The sequence below is a fragment of the Anoplolepis gracilipes genome, chromosome 16 (assembly GCF_047496725.1).
Source record: "Anoplolepis gracilipes chromosome 16, ASM4749672v1, whole genome shotgun sequence".
NCBI lineage: Eukaryota > Metazoa > Arthropoda > Insecta > Hymenoptera > Formicidae > Anoplolepis > Anoplolepis gracilipes.
In genome coordinates, this window is record NC_132985.1 from 5,270,991 (window position 1) to 5,288,505 (window position 17,515).

Sequence of the window (17,515 nt, forward strand, 5' to 3'; positions counted from 1 at the left end):
ACTTTGCAGTTTCTAATTAAAATCTTATTTTATATACTCGAGATAGAACATGATACATACCTAATATTATGTGATATTACGTTCGTAGACGATGGCTCAATCAATTCCCGGTAAATCGTGAATTTCGAGCGAAGCTATTTTATATTCCATGCGAAATAACCGCAGAGCTCGTAGAATAACGTCGCGACGATGTCAACGAACGATACTGCGCACAATAATATATACATATAATTTGACGTTCCATCGCTATCAATCTGTTCTAGAATATTGCGTTGAACTTGGCGCAACTTGGCACTGTGTTAGTCACTGACTTGTCCCAATTAACTCATCAACACTAAAACAAATTACCTAAAGACTTTAAGAAGAATCATAGTATTGGCACGATTTTAAAATCAATTCGCTCCTGATACCTCGCATATGTGACACGCGATAACGATAAGGACTAACCTGGAAAGTGGACTGGGCGAGTGCGGCGTGGAAGGTCCTTGGTCGTGCTGATCCTGATGATGATGATGCGGGGTACCAGCGGTTGGATGATGCGTGTAAATCGTGTCTATGTACAGCTGTTGATCGGACACGCGCTCGGCCTCCTGCAGCCCGTGATTAGTCTGCACCGACGGCGGTGGCTGCATGGCCGTGAGATGCGTAAAGGACTGCAATCTGCCCTGATCAGTGGGACTGTAACTAGTTTCTTGGGTTTGTCGATGTGGCGACGACAGGCCCTGATCATCGTGCGGACTGTGACTGGAGGTCGGCGAGCCACCGACGGTTCTCACCGACGGCGAACCTCCGCCGCCTCCGCTGCCGCCACCGCTGCTGGTCGGCGGGGCGCCACCGCGAATTTGATGTTGCAAATATGGCTCGTCGGCCAGCACGTCCTCCAGGTGGTGCGACGCGTGGTGGTGATGATGATTGTTGTTGCTCGACGTGGCGTTTGAGGCGAGATTCGTGAAGAGCACTCCCAGATAATCACCTCGCGCACCCCTCATAGCTGCGGTGATGCTGCTGACACCTCGGTCCACGTCCTCGTCGGTCTCCTGATGATGTTGGTGCTGTTGCGGATCCTCCAGATGACGGTGCGCGGATAGAGCAACGACTGTGTGTTGCTGTACTTCAGACAAGTGATGATGCGGTTGTTGTTGATGATGCTGCTGATGGTGATGGTGATCCGTCGTCGTTGGCGAGAGCGTTTCAGTACCGTAACGATGCATCGTGGAGTGAGGCATGTGACTGCCGGCTCGGCGTCCTTCCGACGCGACGGAGACCTCCGTCGGGTGCCGGTTATCCCCTCCCTCGGGAACCGGGACCTCTCTCGCCCCGAGTTGGACGTATTGCTGCTGCTGCTGCTGCTGTTGACGGTGGTGGTGCGCGTCGTGTTGGTGGTGGGTTTGGTGGGGCGGCTGCGAAACCTGTTGCTGTTCCTCTCTTATGTCGCCGCCCCCGAAGCTTTAAGGGTTGAAAGAGAAATAAAAAGGACATTTAATTAATGTATAATGAAAGATTTTGAGATTAATAGACTGATTTGATTTGTCGATAAATTAAGACCGATCAAAATAATATTTCTTGTCAAGCTTTGATTGACAAAAATACGCGAAAAGTACAATAATTTATATAATAAATAAATAAATAAGTATAATTTTGATTACGAAACACGCAGGCACTTTTGTTGCTAAAGAATCTTATTCAATACATCATTCTCTTGAAATTATAATATCAACGTTAAACAAATCCGAAAAAAATATTAAATGCAAAAAATTGCATAGAGAGTTCTTGTTGTTCTGCAACATGTCAATATAATATCGGGGTGCGAATAATGAGAATTATTCCCGGTGATCAAATTACGTGCATCGTAACCGGGATATTTGTTTTGCTATTTGATCAGGACATTTGCGGGCTCACTCACCTCTCGTGGATTATGTGCGCGGAATGATAGCCCAGCTCGTGGAGGGTATAAGTGGTATTGGGATCCTCGTCCGCATGCCCGTCGTTGGCGACGGCGGCGACGGCGGCGACCGCAATAGCGACCGCTTCGGCACCGGTTGGCTGTACCATGACGCCATTTTCCATTTCCGGCTGTCCCGCCTCCAGCACGCCCACACCGCTCTCTTCTCCGGTCTCCTCGTTCGCCACGTACGTCGCCAGCTGTTGTTGTTGCTGCTGCTCCTGCGCCTGCTCCTGCTCCTGCTCCTGCTGCCGGTCGACTTCGTTCTCGATGACGTCTTCGCTCTTTATCGCCGTCACCGCCTTCCCCTCCTCCTGCTTGACGACTGCCTCCCTGGTCGACTGCGACGTCGGTTCCGTGGCCCCGACATACTCGATCAGCACTACGCACAACCACACAATCGTCAAAAATGGACTTGTTGATTTTCTTGGTTGATACGCTATGAACGTGTTCGTTCTTAGAACGGGAAACTCTAGTTTAGGCTGCACGTGACAGCCTAAAACCCGTACCTGCCCTAAAGAAAGTAAGTGATAATAGAGATAGCGTTAGCTGTAAATATAAATAATAATATTAGTAAGAAGAGAGAGAGAGATTAACTATCTGTCATTTGCAAATTTTTCAAAGTATGAGTTCACAATTTTTGTAAAATAGAATTTCCTTTAATTTTCTTTTAATTTATGAAAAAAAAAAAAAAAATTTACGACACGGATGTGAAAATGTTCTATAAAACTAAATTATACCCATAAGCATAAAATTAACATTTTGCATATAACTGACGCAAATTTTTTTTACATATTGTTTCAATTAAAAATTGTGTAATCGAAAAGCGTATCATATTACTACTTTGTATTATATCTCTTTGGCCATAAATTGTTTTTTATAAACAAGTATATGCGAGTGACCATAAGTTACATAATCATGTTACAAGATCCCAAAATGTTAGACCCGTATACATGATTTCGTGTGCTATGTATAAACGCATATCTCTCTCTCTCTCTCTCTCTCTCTCTTTCTCTCTCTCTTTCCATATATGATATAGCGAAACATACAATTATAAGCGGAATATTCTAGAAAAACGCATTCAACCGTTTTATCCACCCCGAGACACATCTTATCGAAGATCCGCGTCGCGCTATCAAATATTTCAGAATCCGCTTTAGAGAACACATTAATCATTTCTTTTTTTATTCTTATCGTTTTTTTTTATTCTCAGTGTGTGGTAATTACGATTTTAAATCTGTAATTTATTATTGTTATTTCTTTTTTTAAAGGTCAAGTACCGATTTCTTTTTTTTCGGTCAAGTACCAAAAAGTTTGGAGAAATAATGATATTCCATTACATCTTTTCTCTATAAAAAAATGTTTTAAACTAATTAGAAGATTTATTCTTAAAAAATATATTACGTTTCCGTGCAACATGTTAATATATTAATTGATGTAACGTAAAAGATAAACAGAAAGTCTGTGGTTCAACCTGTCGCTAAAAGCGGATGGATTGTTTCGATTGCAAGTTTGTTTTCTTTCAAACACGCTCGCATAAATCGCGCAATAAAAATCGAAAATGATCGATATTCGACAGAGGCTTAGGACACACGGCATGATGACACCGAGAAACTGTTGCTAGCCGATGCGTTACAAAAATAACCACATACGCTCTTATCTACGCGTCGTTAATGGTGGCGCACGCACTCACGCATTCACGCACAGACGGACACTGCTACGTGTACAAAGGAGCAAGAGAGAAAGAGATATGGAAAGAAAGAAAAAAAGAGGCTAAGAGCGAAGAGAACGGTTTTGCGAGCTCTGCTTTCTCTCTTTTTCTCACGAAGATAAGAATATTATTTTTAATCATTGGCAACCATAGAGATCATAGTAGGACCAAAGAGCGTGATCCTAGTTTTCACAATTTCGTGAATAGCACTTGGTTTTGATATTAGATGTAGGGTATCCTATTGAAAGTTGTTGAAATTAATCAGCTGATCATTTTTAAACGCATACGAAGAAGGAAAAGTAAAATATTCTTTAATAGAGAATATATGATAGTTTTACTTACATATATACTAAAAACAATCGGAAATACTTTTATGAATGTTTATAAGAGAGATGTCAAATATCGACAATCTTAATACATTACAATAATATTTTTGAACAGCCTAAAACAATAAGAGAATGGAACCAGAACTGTACGAGAGAATGGCATTTCAAAAGAGATGTTTAGTGTCAAATTTTCTTGTTTTCAAAAGAGATGATTTTTGTTTTAATTTTGATGACTCGCACTTTAAATATACATCATTAAGCTTGTCGTTTTCATTTGTTAATGATAAAAGTCCGACTCTCCATATGTATAAATAAAATATCCTTTTTTAGAATATTTTTCCTTTATTCTTATATTTTCCTGCTTGCCACGTGCGTTTAAAAGTGACAAACCACTATTAGTTTTAGCGTCCCATGGGACGAATTAGAACGAAATACGACGCACTGCACGTACGCATTGCTCTCAATAGACCATTGTCTGACCTCGAGCGATGCAATATGGGCCGATCGTGACGATCTGATGCGTAACTCGATTGTCCACGCGGCCGCTGAGTAATCATTGTGTCGCGTGGACGTGCGGTACACGAAACCTCAAGAATATCACGTGCGCCCCGCAAAACCGATCTGATCTTAACTCGTGACTATATGCTCATCTGACAAAGTCCAGATATTATATTTCCATATGACTAATAAATGTATTTCTGTATTTAAAAACTCGCGGCTTCAAAAATGATCCGAACCAAAAGTATGAATCAACCAGCGTTTAGGCCCGTTTTGACGCAGAGATTCTAATAATTATTTTGTATCTACAACTCTTGTTATTTTATTTTCTTTGTAAAATAATTGATAAGGATTATTAAATCTCTCTCTCTCTCTCTCTCTCTCTCTCTCTCTCTCTCTCTCTCTCTCTCTCGTGCGTTGTCAAAAATTATCGTGTCCATTTAATTCATTCACTCGTCCCTTCTTGGTGAAAGTAAAGTTTCCACATTATTTGAAATCCTTTAATATAAATTATTATACATGTAAAATTTAGAATTAATATATTTTTATATTTTAAAATATTTATAATTTATATATGTTTTTAAAACGTAATTATGAATGATTTCTACTTTAAACAGGATAATATTCTGAAGGAATACAAGTTTAGCGCGCGAAAGTCTCATCAATATCACCCTTGAAGACGGAATATCGACTGTTTAACATTGAACTGACCTTATTGACATTACCTAATCAAATTGGAAAGGTCAGGCTCGTTGGATTATCTGGCCGTTGCCGCTCGACGAAGTCTATTAAAAAACATATTTTTGCACAAAAGGTCCAAGTACAATTTGCTCCGATTCAGTTGGTTCGGAATAATATAAATAAAATGTATGTGTTAGTCTACAGGATGATCTGGCAAATATTACTGCCCATAGTAATTTCTACCCGTAAAAAATTATTTTTTAAACGTTAAAAAAAAATAACAAGTAATCGTGAAAATTCTATTTAATTAATTATTTACATTAGTTTATTCACTTTTAATAAGCTTTATTCATTTTTAATAGACTTATTAATAATTATTTAATAGTTTTTAATAGTATGTTCACTTTTAAATAAACTAATAGGCTTTTAATAGACAGCTTTATTTATATTAATATATTCATTTTTAATAAGTCGAGTTAAATTTCTAAGGGCAATAAACAATTTTATACTATATTCAAATAATTTATTCAGTAATGATTTTCACGCTCTAATTAATAACAAAGATTTTATTTGACAAGAATGCCAAATGTAAAATGAGCAGCTGAATATGACCATGATATGTAAAATAATTGTATGAGTATTATTCGAGTGCAAAACTTGGAACATAAAAGACTTTTAAGAGATGGACGGAAAAGAATTAGCCGCCCCATATTATCTACAGCGAGGAGCCGCGACCCCGATTAATCATTCGATGAAGAAAATATACTTGTCTCGGGCCGACGACAGCGAGAGAAGGATCATTCCCATTCCCCATTGTTGCAAGAGTAAAACAAACAAACGATCGGCACCGACAAAGAAAGGCGCGCGCGATCTATTCCGATTCTACAACGATTATATATTGCATGTATTTGCAAGCGGATTTCATTTCATATATATTTATATACTCTATTAGGCTCAATATGTTTTATATTTATATACAATCCTATAATTAAAATATATTTCCTCTCTCACATGCCTTGCCCTATAAGCTCTCCTGTAGAAAAAATAAACGTGCCCGATCATATTGACCCTTTATATTAATATTTCGCGAGGGATCTCTGCTATCTTATCTTTAACTATTTTAAATATTATACTCTTTAAATATACTTGCTCCGTTTTATATATATATATATATATATATATATATATATATATATATATATATATACATATACTTCCATCTCGCGACTTCGTTTTCAACAAATCGGTATTCGTCGAACATTCTGTCGATCGCTACAAAGTGCGTGCGATACGATGCGTTTGTGAATTATCGACGGCACAGGAGAGATGTTATTGCGGTATTTATTATCCGAGATATATATATTGTATATGCGACGAGAATCGACGATGCTGCTCCTGAACGGTAGCCGAGAGAGCGAGTTTCACCCAGAGTCGTATGGACGAGCGGAAGAGGTTTTGTACGTCGAGGCCAGAGGTTGTCCTTATCTTTCAGACCCCCACAAAAACAGTCTCTGTTATCCGCAATACGAACGAAACGCGCGATGCGTATATATATATATATATATATATATATATATATATATATGTATGTATAATATATATGTCGATGCGATTTATGACGAGATTTTCAGAGATTGAATGGCCTCTTTATCTCTACCTCTCGAATCCTCATCTTCCTCTTTCTTTCTCCTTTTTCTTCTTTCTCTCTGCTCGATGAAATTCATATAGTAGCTCACGATCTACTTTTTTAGATAGAACTAGTATAGATAAGATAAAAATCGACGATATACATAGGAATCTTTGGAATTACACATTTTGTCTTGCAATCGAAGAAGAAAAAAAAATAAGTTATTTTCAGAGACATACATTTCACAACCTCGTTAATATTTCTTCCTTATCTGTACATTGGAATTTTCCACAAAAGGACATTTTTACAAGGTGTATCACGTAAAGGAACAGGGAATACATTGTGGGTAGGGGAGGAGGTGAGACGGTTGGACTAGGTATGCTGGGTTTGGGTACGTTCTACCTTCAGATAAGAGTAAGGCCAGGTGTTCTCGCGCGTGCATCGTCCACGGGAGCGACGCGTTTTCCGCGTGTCAATCCGTCATCGTTCATCGCAAAAGCCGTAATTTATAATCGGTGACCGACTTTCGCAAAAGCACAACGAATGATTCACGACGATCGAACTGTCATTCCAAAAAGGCACGTATGAAAATGATGGAGAGAAACTTACGCATCACCGCGTGACGTTCAACAATCGATCGATTAAAAAAAAAAAAAAAAAAAAAAATCACCCACGATGATGTCACACGAGCGAGGGACGATCTATAATATCGTATAATTTTATGTCGTACCTCGACATTTTTATAGAAAAAATATTTTTATTATATTATAATTTATTTGATTAATTTTTTTATTTTATTTTATTTAGAAAATTTTTATATTATAATTATGATTTAAATGTCGCACTTTTGTCGGCAGCAGTATTTTTTTAATCTCTTCTCGTTCAGACTACTCTCTTCGTTCACAATCAAGGGCAAGAACCGTCGAAACCGCTTACGCTGGTATATAACTCGCCCATCGGAGTCAGTGTCGTCGCGGTGTCTGCCGCTGAAATCTGCACCGACGGCTGTGGCCGCCGCTGCAGATTAGGCTATTATGCTCTTAAAAGACGATAGAAAGCCGCAATCGCGTACTCCGCTCGCGCGTACTACGCACGCTTATGATAAACTCCGCGCTGGCAGTAGAAATAGAAGATAATACAATCGCGCTATATAATCGTGCGTAGGCTCATTCATCCCGCGGCTCAAGATAGAGCTAATCTGCATAACGTCACGTTTTCTCATGCTTCACGATTCCGCGTTAATTTTTGGCGCTCGTAGAATATCTACTTTACATATGTAATTAAACGAGATCGTGAGAGAAATCGATTCATTAATTTTTTCATGCCAATTAACCACAACTGTAATTTGATTGTAAAATTTATTGTGGCTAAGTTAAATTATTTTTATAAACCTTTAGAGAAATAGTTATTAAAAAATTGTAATCATTCCGTTTTTCTTTCTTCCTAATTTTTATAAAAATCTTTATCTTTACGAATGTTTCGGAAAAGAAACCGAAAGAATATGAAAGATGAAGAGAGTTCTTTATTCGTTTCAGGGGGGGATTCCTGAATACGAACTTGTGGGCTCGGCTTATGGGACAGTCTGCATGCTCGCCATAAAATGTGCAAACACCACGGCTGTGTGCTCCTCAAAATGCATGTTTAAATGTTTGGCTCTCAGAAAAACCAATACTATATGTAAAATTGTAAAACATTGCTGCTATATAAGGGAATTATGTTGGCATAAAAGAACAAAGAATTTAACAAAAAGATTTCTTGAAATTTATCAAATGTTTTTTTTTTCCAAAGAGAATATCGTAATTCAATTTCTATGTAAATAAGATTTGCCATCTCTAAGCATCTCTAGCAAAATTATATATTCGTTTATTGTTATTAAATCTATAGATTTATAAGAGAAATCGATATCTGTGCGTTGACCGACGTAAAATCATGAACAGATCGTGATAAATCATTCACGTTTCGTGATCGCAACGACACCTCGGTATCTTAACACGGAGTCGTACAAAACTACTACCTCGACCCGATAAGACGTGATAAAGCCGATAAGGTGATACGAGACGGCACGCGACCACGATACGTGTGTTTCTCGCACTTGCACGTGCGGACGGTATGAGAGAAAAGAAGGAATGAAAAAGAAGACATCATAGCACACCACGCCGTGCGATTGTCAATACATTTAAATTCCTGTCGAATGTAAAGATGATATTCTATCGTGACGAATATGGATGAAGCGAAATTGTGTTGTTGCAATAAATGAACTACGCGAATAGCCTACAAGATATTATTTAAATTCAAAAATAACAGGGTGTTCTTCTACTTCCTGGGAAACATGGAATTCTTAGGGATTTTTTGTACCTGGAGAAATCCCTCAAGAAGAAATTCTCACGGAATTTTATCGGAAATTTACTCAGGAAATTAAAAAAAAATTCTCTGATAATTTTACTCTTACATTGTAAGCAGTCGGCAAGCCATATAAATTATTAATGTTTAAAATATATTATAAACATATATTTCTGTTTATATATTCAAAATGCCTTAAGAAAATATTGTGCAGTACATATTTTTTATTTTAATTTTTAATAATAAAAAAATAAAGATGTTATAAAAGGGTAAAACTTTATCTTAACAAAAGTTATTCAGTTTTTTTCAATATATTTACAAATTTAACATATAAAATTTCAATGGCTTTGTAATTTTGCTTTGTATGAGTAATAAAACAATAGAAAGTACATACAATAAACAATTTATATTAAGAAACTGCAAAAAATCTTTCAAATATTATCTTTACCTTTTTGAATTTTGAACAAAAGATCTTGAAGATTAAAGAATGTTTTTATAAGATTTGAATAAATACTCTAAATAAAATTTTATTATAATATTAACCCTTACTCCGTACTGCTGCATCATTTTTGTCTGTGATTTTTCTAACAACATGAATTCTCGAAAACAAATAATTATAAAATAATATTTAAGTAAATTATTTTTCAAATTTATTATTTTAGTCTTTATTTAGAATGTTCAAAGAAGGTATATACATTTTTTCAGATTTTTTTAAAAACACTTTTACATATTAATAAACTTATCGAAAATACGCTGACCCACCCGTACAGTTAGAAAATGGTGCCAAAAATAACAATACGCAGTAAGGGTTAATAATAAAACTGATAATAAAATAAAACTTTAGGGTAACAAAAACTCATTGTCAGTTTTCAATAATTGAAAATTTGCTTTTTTTTTACAGATTATATAGATTTTCGCAATACTTTCATGACACGCAAGAATGCATAAAAAGACGGGACTAACCCAATTAACATCTGCCAGACGAACAATGAGTCGTGTCAGCACGCAAACAAAGAGGATGGTCGTTGATGACGTAGGAAATAATAAGATGAGAAAGACAACGTCACGGAAATTTCGCTACAGTTTTGAAGACTGCAGTAAGCAAAGCAAAAAGAAGAAGACATGAAACGCGAGTATATTCTATTCTCGACCATGTACTGACCCAGCGATGACCCTTGAACTACAACCCGTTTCCCATATTTCGTTTGAATGATAGAGGCTGAAGAATCACAATCATGAATTGTGATCTAATTTCTACATATATCAATTAATCGATCATTTTATACGCTTCAAAAAAGTAGAAAATATTCCTGAAGAAAAAATAAATTCGAAAATTGGATATGTGATGGCACACACAAACACTAATAATCCGAAAGAAATCGAATTAAAGATGAGACACTAATTCTACTAATAAATCTGCTGCATACACACGTGTCAGCTTAACTATCTGACAAAGAAATAAGTGAGAGGAAAAGATAATTGCAATATAATTGAAATAATAATTTTCTACTACTGATAACATCTTTAAGTTCAATTAATACATGAATTCTGGAAACGTAATAAAAACTTGACATTAAAATGATCGACATTAAATACAATTTAAGATATTTATCTCCCATTTACATCTCAATTTATTATATAATTATAAAATCGTGGCTTTTATATTTTTAATTATAATTATATCACAAATAATTAACGAGCTAATGTCGACACAAATTAGTGTCGCTCAATTAGAGGCAAAGACGATCGAAATTCCGACTTTTTTCAGAATAATATAAATTATACTTCGTCTCAAAATTAATGGGTAATAAAATGAAACAGCCATAACAGCCGTTAGAAAACGGCTGCGGGACATCAGTGAACTGCGACACAGTCGACACGTACGTCTCGTCTTCTTTTCCCCTAAGCCATGTATGCTTTTTTCTTGTCTAAAAGGATTAACTGTTCTTAAGAAAGAACGTTGGTCGGTTGTCACAGTCAATTCTATAGTTATACACTTTGATAAGTGCATTACAATTTCAAAAATCATATGAAAGTACAAAAGTACTATTTCACGAATTCATAAATATATCTGATGATATACACGTACTTATAGTTTAATATTAAAACGAGAGAAGGAGACTCATCAAAGAAATACGATTTAAATATTTCAAGGTATGAAATAGAAAAACAGAAAAAAATTTCAATGTTTTTTTAAGAATAAAAAATAACACTTTTCAATTAACATACAAAACGCTAAAAAACTAAAAGAGTTTTCTTTAAATTTCTATAAATTTAACTTACGCTACTTTTTTTCAAAATCAAATATTTGTAGTTATTCTCCTTTACCAGAAAAAAAGTTATTAATATGAAAACTATGAAACTAGTATTGGAGGAGCATTGAAAGAGTTCGCGATTGGTTCAAGTGGGATCTTGTTTCGAAGATTAATAGGTGTCACCGATGATTAAGAGTCGGCCCTTTCCATTCTCATCGTGCGTGGTTAAACGATGAAAAATCGCCGAACGAAGCGACTTAATACATATATCGATCAGCAGATACTCGCTCACGGTCGGAATCAACAGTTTATGACCGATAAATCGTTTCGTCCGAGTTTGAGGAAAGCTTCTCGCGAGCGAGATGAAGAAACCGAGATACGCGGCAGGGGGAGGGAAGGAGGGGGTCACTAACCCCTATTTATCTCGACGAGTCTACTCTCTTTTATCTCTCTTTCTCTCTCTCTTTAGCTTTATTATAAACAAACCTCGAGCCTACTGATTTATAGGCTGTTCCTCGCTCTATTTAGTCTAAGTTCTTCCAATAATGAGTGGAATTCATTCGCGAGCTCCTGTGTTGCTACGTAAACGTCGATTGACTCTTTGAAGCAGAAAAATTCGCAATTTATTTCCATCGCAATTATATTGTACGTTTGAAAAAATTTTATCATCTCGCTATCTCTTTCGAGAAATTCCATAGACTGTCATATTGCTTTTTCCCAATGGAAAAATTAATATTGTACGAGTATAATGTAATTTTCTTCTAGAAAATTACATAATAGTCGTACAATATAACGTCTTGAATGAATCGACTGTTTTGTGCGCTTTAATATAGCACTAGTTCAAGAACAACGAAACAGGCACAGAGTTCTAAAATACCTTGCGAGTCCTCTCTGTATATACGAGATTCGACGCAGGACATTCCGACGAAGGAAGGTAAGCAAATATTTAGTGCGGCGCGCGGAAAAGAATAAAGAGGCACGGGGTTGGGTCATTAGCGTCGCCTTACAGAAATAAACAAAGTCGACCAGGTGAGAGAGAAGGTGTCATAAATCGAGCCGGAAGCGAGACGAGGAGTTGGCTGGAGACGAGCCAGGATATTTGCCACTTCCTTGTGGACATTTTTTTCTTAATTGCACTCACGCGTCGTTTACTTTCCTTCGCTTTGTGAATGGAGATTGTTTGGAAACAATCCGAAAGGGGGGGGGGAGGGAGAAAACGTTAGGAATATATTATTAATATTTTCGAAAGCAGATTTGATCGTTTTAAAAATAATTTGCCATAAACATATATTCCACCGAAAATTAATTTTGAATCTGATTAATTTAAATAATGTAAGGTAATAATGTAAAGTATAATCTCGTTTGACGCTGTTTTAGCTTCAAGCATAAAATTCTTTGCCTTGAATAATCAATCAAACGCTTACTGGAAGTGTATATCATCGATTAATCTAAGTACCTCTCTAATAATTCAAGACGGAATTTATAATCTCATTAATTAGTCTCAGAACGATCAAATTTACTCGAAAACGTTATACATAAAGTATTCAAGACAGATACTGAAAATATTTGGAAATATTGATTGAAATAAAATCAAATTCGGAACTCTCTTTATGATGTATATTACATTTGTTCCAAATTTTCAAATTTGCTTTCAATAACAAAAAATCACTAAGATAAATGTCCCTATTTGTAATCACTCGCGGATTTTACTAAATTAATCAAAAGTTTTAAGTAATTCATCCTTGAAACTAATATTTATTGTATTTGGCGATTAATCAAATACAATAAATATTCTTTTCAAGAATGAATTACTTAAAACTTTTGATTAATTATTTAATAAAATTGCGAGTGGTCACAACAAATAGGGTCATGGTCATAAAATAGGAACAATTACCTTATATACAAACGCGAATTTGAATCTGAACTTGTGATTAATATAAGTAATATATTAATAACATAAAATACAACTCCATTAGTTTGCCTTGATTAATCAATCGTTTACTTGAAGTATATCACTGATTAATAATCCAAGCATCTTCCCTAGTAACTCGAGACGGAATTTATGATGTCATTAATTGTTCTCACAACAGAGCGATCAAATTTGTTTAAACGCGAAAACGCTTTACATAAAATATGCAGGAAAAATACTGAAAATATTGAAAATAAAATTAAATCCCAAATTTTCTGGCGTACATTTGTTTTCAAATTTTCTTTATAATAACAAAAAATGACTATAATTTTTATTCTACTTCCTAAGTCTTTAATATAAGCGCACGTCTCTTATATACAAACGTACTAATGAACTAATATTCATGCCTTTCACGTGGATATCCGCTTTGACATTTCGGATTGGGGGTTTGTCAGAGACAGGTTTCTTTCTGTCTCTCCCTCGTGTGATGAGTTTCAGCCGTCACGAGCCGCGAAACAACGAAACCCAGACAGCGTGGCGTAACGCGAGAAGGGCACAAATCGTGCACAGCGGGGTGTTTATTTGAGTGTTCATCGCCGCTCTTTACACCGGCACCTCTCTTGGCCTCTTTTTTTTTCCCCCTCTCAGATATCGCCGCTCGCAATTTAAACGCCACTTGTGAACGATTTTTCGAGAGAATTATCGCGCGCAAGTATTATAGGATGTATCAGAAAATTCGCTGAAAATTAATAAAAATTTTATTGATAAACATTTGACTCAATTTTTGCGGAGGTTATTCGACGAAAATGGAGTGGTTTAATTGCAATTGCTATTGAAAGTATATATTCTAATTGCCGTAAAATTAAACGAGTTGGAAGCAGACGTTATGATTGTCGATCGTCATTATCGTTATTCTAAAGACACTTTGGATACAGCAGAACACTTGTGGAAATTTAATGATTTCTCGATTGTCGAGAGATACGCGACGTTTCCTTTTCAATATTTTCCGAGTGTCTGGAAGAACCCAAATGAGTTTCGAGACTCGAACTCTTGGTCGATACCCATGCTTTTATCTGCCATGTTCGATGAGGGTGATGAAAACTTAACAGCTTGCTTAAAAGTCTGTTACGTTCTTAGTAGTCGACGCACCGATTTCACGTTATCAGCGATTTTCAAGGACACGCGATGGATATCTCGAGTACTTGCCGCTCCTGGATTTTTATGGGCCGCGAAACACGCAACTTGGAATAAATACTTTTCATCGTGCTCTTTATCGCATTGCTGCTCCCATTCGATCATAATCACCATGCCTTCTCGCATCCGATATGCGTTCTAAGATAATGAGTCTTGTTTATAAATCGTGCCAAAAAACACGAATATATCGAATCTGAAAGAGATCGAAGATGAAAGAGACGCACGTGCTTGTATCGAGTCGGAATTAAATAAGGGTTGCGAGAAATTTCATCTCGAAAAATTCACTCGAATCCCGATCGATCCCGATCGTTGCCTTGAAACATGACACGTCGTGTCGCAGCCACTAATTTCGAGCCCTTGATGGAGGACGACACGAAGAGTCGTCGAACCCAATCTCACGAGTTTCCCTCTAGAATTTTTTTTTTATCCAGCTCGAAAGAGGTCAATTTATATCGATATTCTGTAAGTCGTGCATAACTCCATTTACAAAAATGCTGCCGAGTGAAAAAAAGAGAGAGAAAAGAAGCGAAGAGGACAAGACGATGATCGTGAGGGAAGGATCGGTTTCGGAGCGAAAAGAGAGCGGTAAATCAGTCATCGGGGGGTCATAGGTTGCGAGCGGTGCCCTACTAGGATGTATTCACATCTACCGCGTAATAGGGTATTAAGACCGAAGGGACTTTCGGTGCCCCAAAGTCGAAGATCGCAGCTGAAAATGAGAGACCCTTATTAGTTTGGCTAGATATTATTTTACGTCACTTTACGGCTCCACGAGGAGCGTTACGTACCCGGAGTATATCAACGGGGTTACACTTGACAGTTATCATTCTAAAAAATATTACACCTGTATATCACAATAATTAATAATGCTAAAAATATATATCTTTAATAGGAATATAAAATGCTTTTTATCACATGTATAATATCTTTAATGAAGGATATTTATTGAAAGAAATTATTCACTAATCATTTACTTATCAAACTATTATTATTATAAAGTCTGATGTCGTAAAAGTTTTTTTTCAGATTTATGTTGTAACCTGTTGTAGCATTGATTTTGACTTTTGTTGCGATAAAATATGAATCTTAAAAAAATATTTTGAAAATCACAAATACTAAATATTTGCCTTTGACCTGTTGTTTTGGTGTTCGTGCAACATGCAAAGTGCATTATCTTTCATTTCGGAAAAGGAAACGGAAGAAACTTTACTTCTTGACTGAACTCTCATTCACGAGACATTTCTTAGTTTGACATATCATTGTTATTTTAACGACCTTTTGACACCTTAGTCGCGATGCATCGTAAATGGGCTGTATTCATGCAAACAAATACATCCTTACTCAGAAAAGTGGAGCACCCAGCTTAGAAACCGTTCTCGAAGAAGCTCTTCAGTTTCTTCAAAATATGATTTCTTATTTATATAGCAAAAAATTAATACACCTTTTAAAAATATTAACTTTTTACTTTTGGACGTATCGAGTGCTCCTTCCTTCGAATATTTTTCGAATGCTTTACACGCGATGTAAATTCACAAAGCAAGATTGATATGAAATCTTTGTGTGATTTTTTATAAATTAATTATTGCACTTTTAATATAATAAAAAAAACGCAGCGTTAATTTATTTCTACTTCCAAATTATTCCAAACTACTTGTTGGATCTATTTAATTCAAAACGTATCGGATTTCAAAATATCGAATTGCATATGAAACGTACAGTGAAAGAATGAGTGTGACTTGGAAAGGTATAGGAAATTGGTGCAGAGGGAGGCAAAAGAAAGCAAGAGAAAGAGACGCCTAGAGAGGAACATGTTTGCGTGGCAAACAGTCGGGCAGGTTTACGGTACTTGCTGGTCTGCCAGCAGCTCTGACGTCACATCCTGCGCGGGCGGACATCCGGCTTCGCTGCCGGACTGCTGCCCCACAGTGATAACAAAATCTATGCTTGTTAAAAAAAAGGAAAAAGACAAAGAAAAAGAGGGGGGGAAGGAAAACTCGAAAAATAAAATACCTACGTTGCGACAATTCTAGTACATATAAACCTTCAATAATATTTACATATATATATATATATATATATATATATATATATATATATATATAAGATTCGATAAGATGCTCTAATTTTCGTTCATATAAAACTTATTCCATAAACAATTTATTTTTAATAGCTATTTTTCATTAATTTTTTGGCAATATAAATAATACATATTAATTAATCTTGTTTTCATGATTCTAAGAAAATTTATTAATATTTAAATTAAAATTTTTCTTAATATTAATATTAGCTAATATTGATATTAATATAAATATAAATTATGTTAATTTTTTTTTATTTTTGATCGCACTTTTCAATCTTTTCTTCACGTATTAAATATCTTTTGCTCTCCTCGCAAGTAATGTATATATTCTCACGTGAACTTTTCTTCATCCAAGTTTCTTTTTCTATGTGTGACATGGTTAATCCTTCTCGTGGGAAATTCGCGAAAGTACTCCCACGACCGGGACAGGAAATCATGACGCATTTATTTATCAAACATGGTTCGTACCGAACGCGTTACGCATTTCTGGTCAAACGGGTCTGACGAAGGCCTCGTTTAACCTGGATTTTGCCGGGCATTAACCACCGCTTTTCGCGCGTGGTAAACGATGAAAACATAACAATTAGGGCCCACGTTATCTGTAGGATAACGTCGTCCCCGTTGCTCTTTGAACGTGTCTTCCGTGTCGTGAACGTTCGATAAACGTTAGGACGGAACGACGATGGTATAATTTCTTTTCTTTTTCTTTGTTTTAAAAATATTTATTTTAAGGACGTTTTGTTTGTTAGAATATTAAAAAAGTTTGATAAATCCATGATAAAAGATTTTCAGAGAAAAAAATGTCTTATCATAATTAATACGCTTCCCACATGGAGCTTTTACAAATTCTAGAGTTTGTAAAATAAAAGAATTCAAGATTTTGTAAAATAAAATAAACTTTGATCTGTGTACAGTTTTAAGGTCTGTTTACAAAGGAGATTAAACATTAAGC

The 17,515-nt window shown here is 35.9% G+C and overlaps 1 protein-coding gene across 3 annotated transcripts in view; it reads right to left on the bottom strand.

Moving 5' to 3' along the window:
* The window catches only part of LOC140674387 (uncharacterized), a 63,801-nt gene that overhangs the window by 27,415 nt on the left and 18,871 nt on the right, over positions 1-17,515 (bottom strand). For all 3 annotated transcript variants that reach the window (XM_072907876.1, XM_072907877.1, XM_072907878.1), the window contains exons 3-4: positions 1,904-2,324; positions 448-1,446 (exon numbers count right to left, since the gene is read on the bottom strand). In XM_072907876.1, coding sequence (XP_072763977.1) covers positions 448-1,446; positions 1,904-2,324 — 1,420 coding nt within the window. The remainder of the gene's footprint in view (positions 1-447; positions 1,447-1,903; positions 2,325-17,515) is intronic.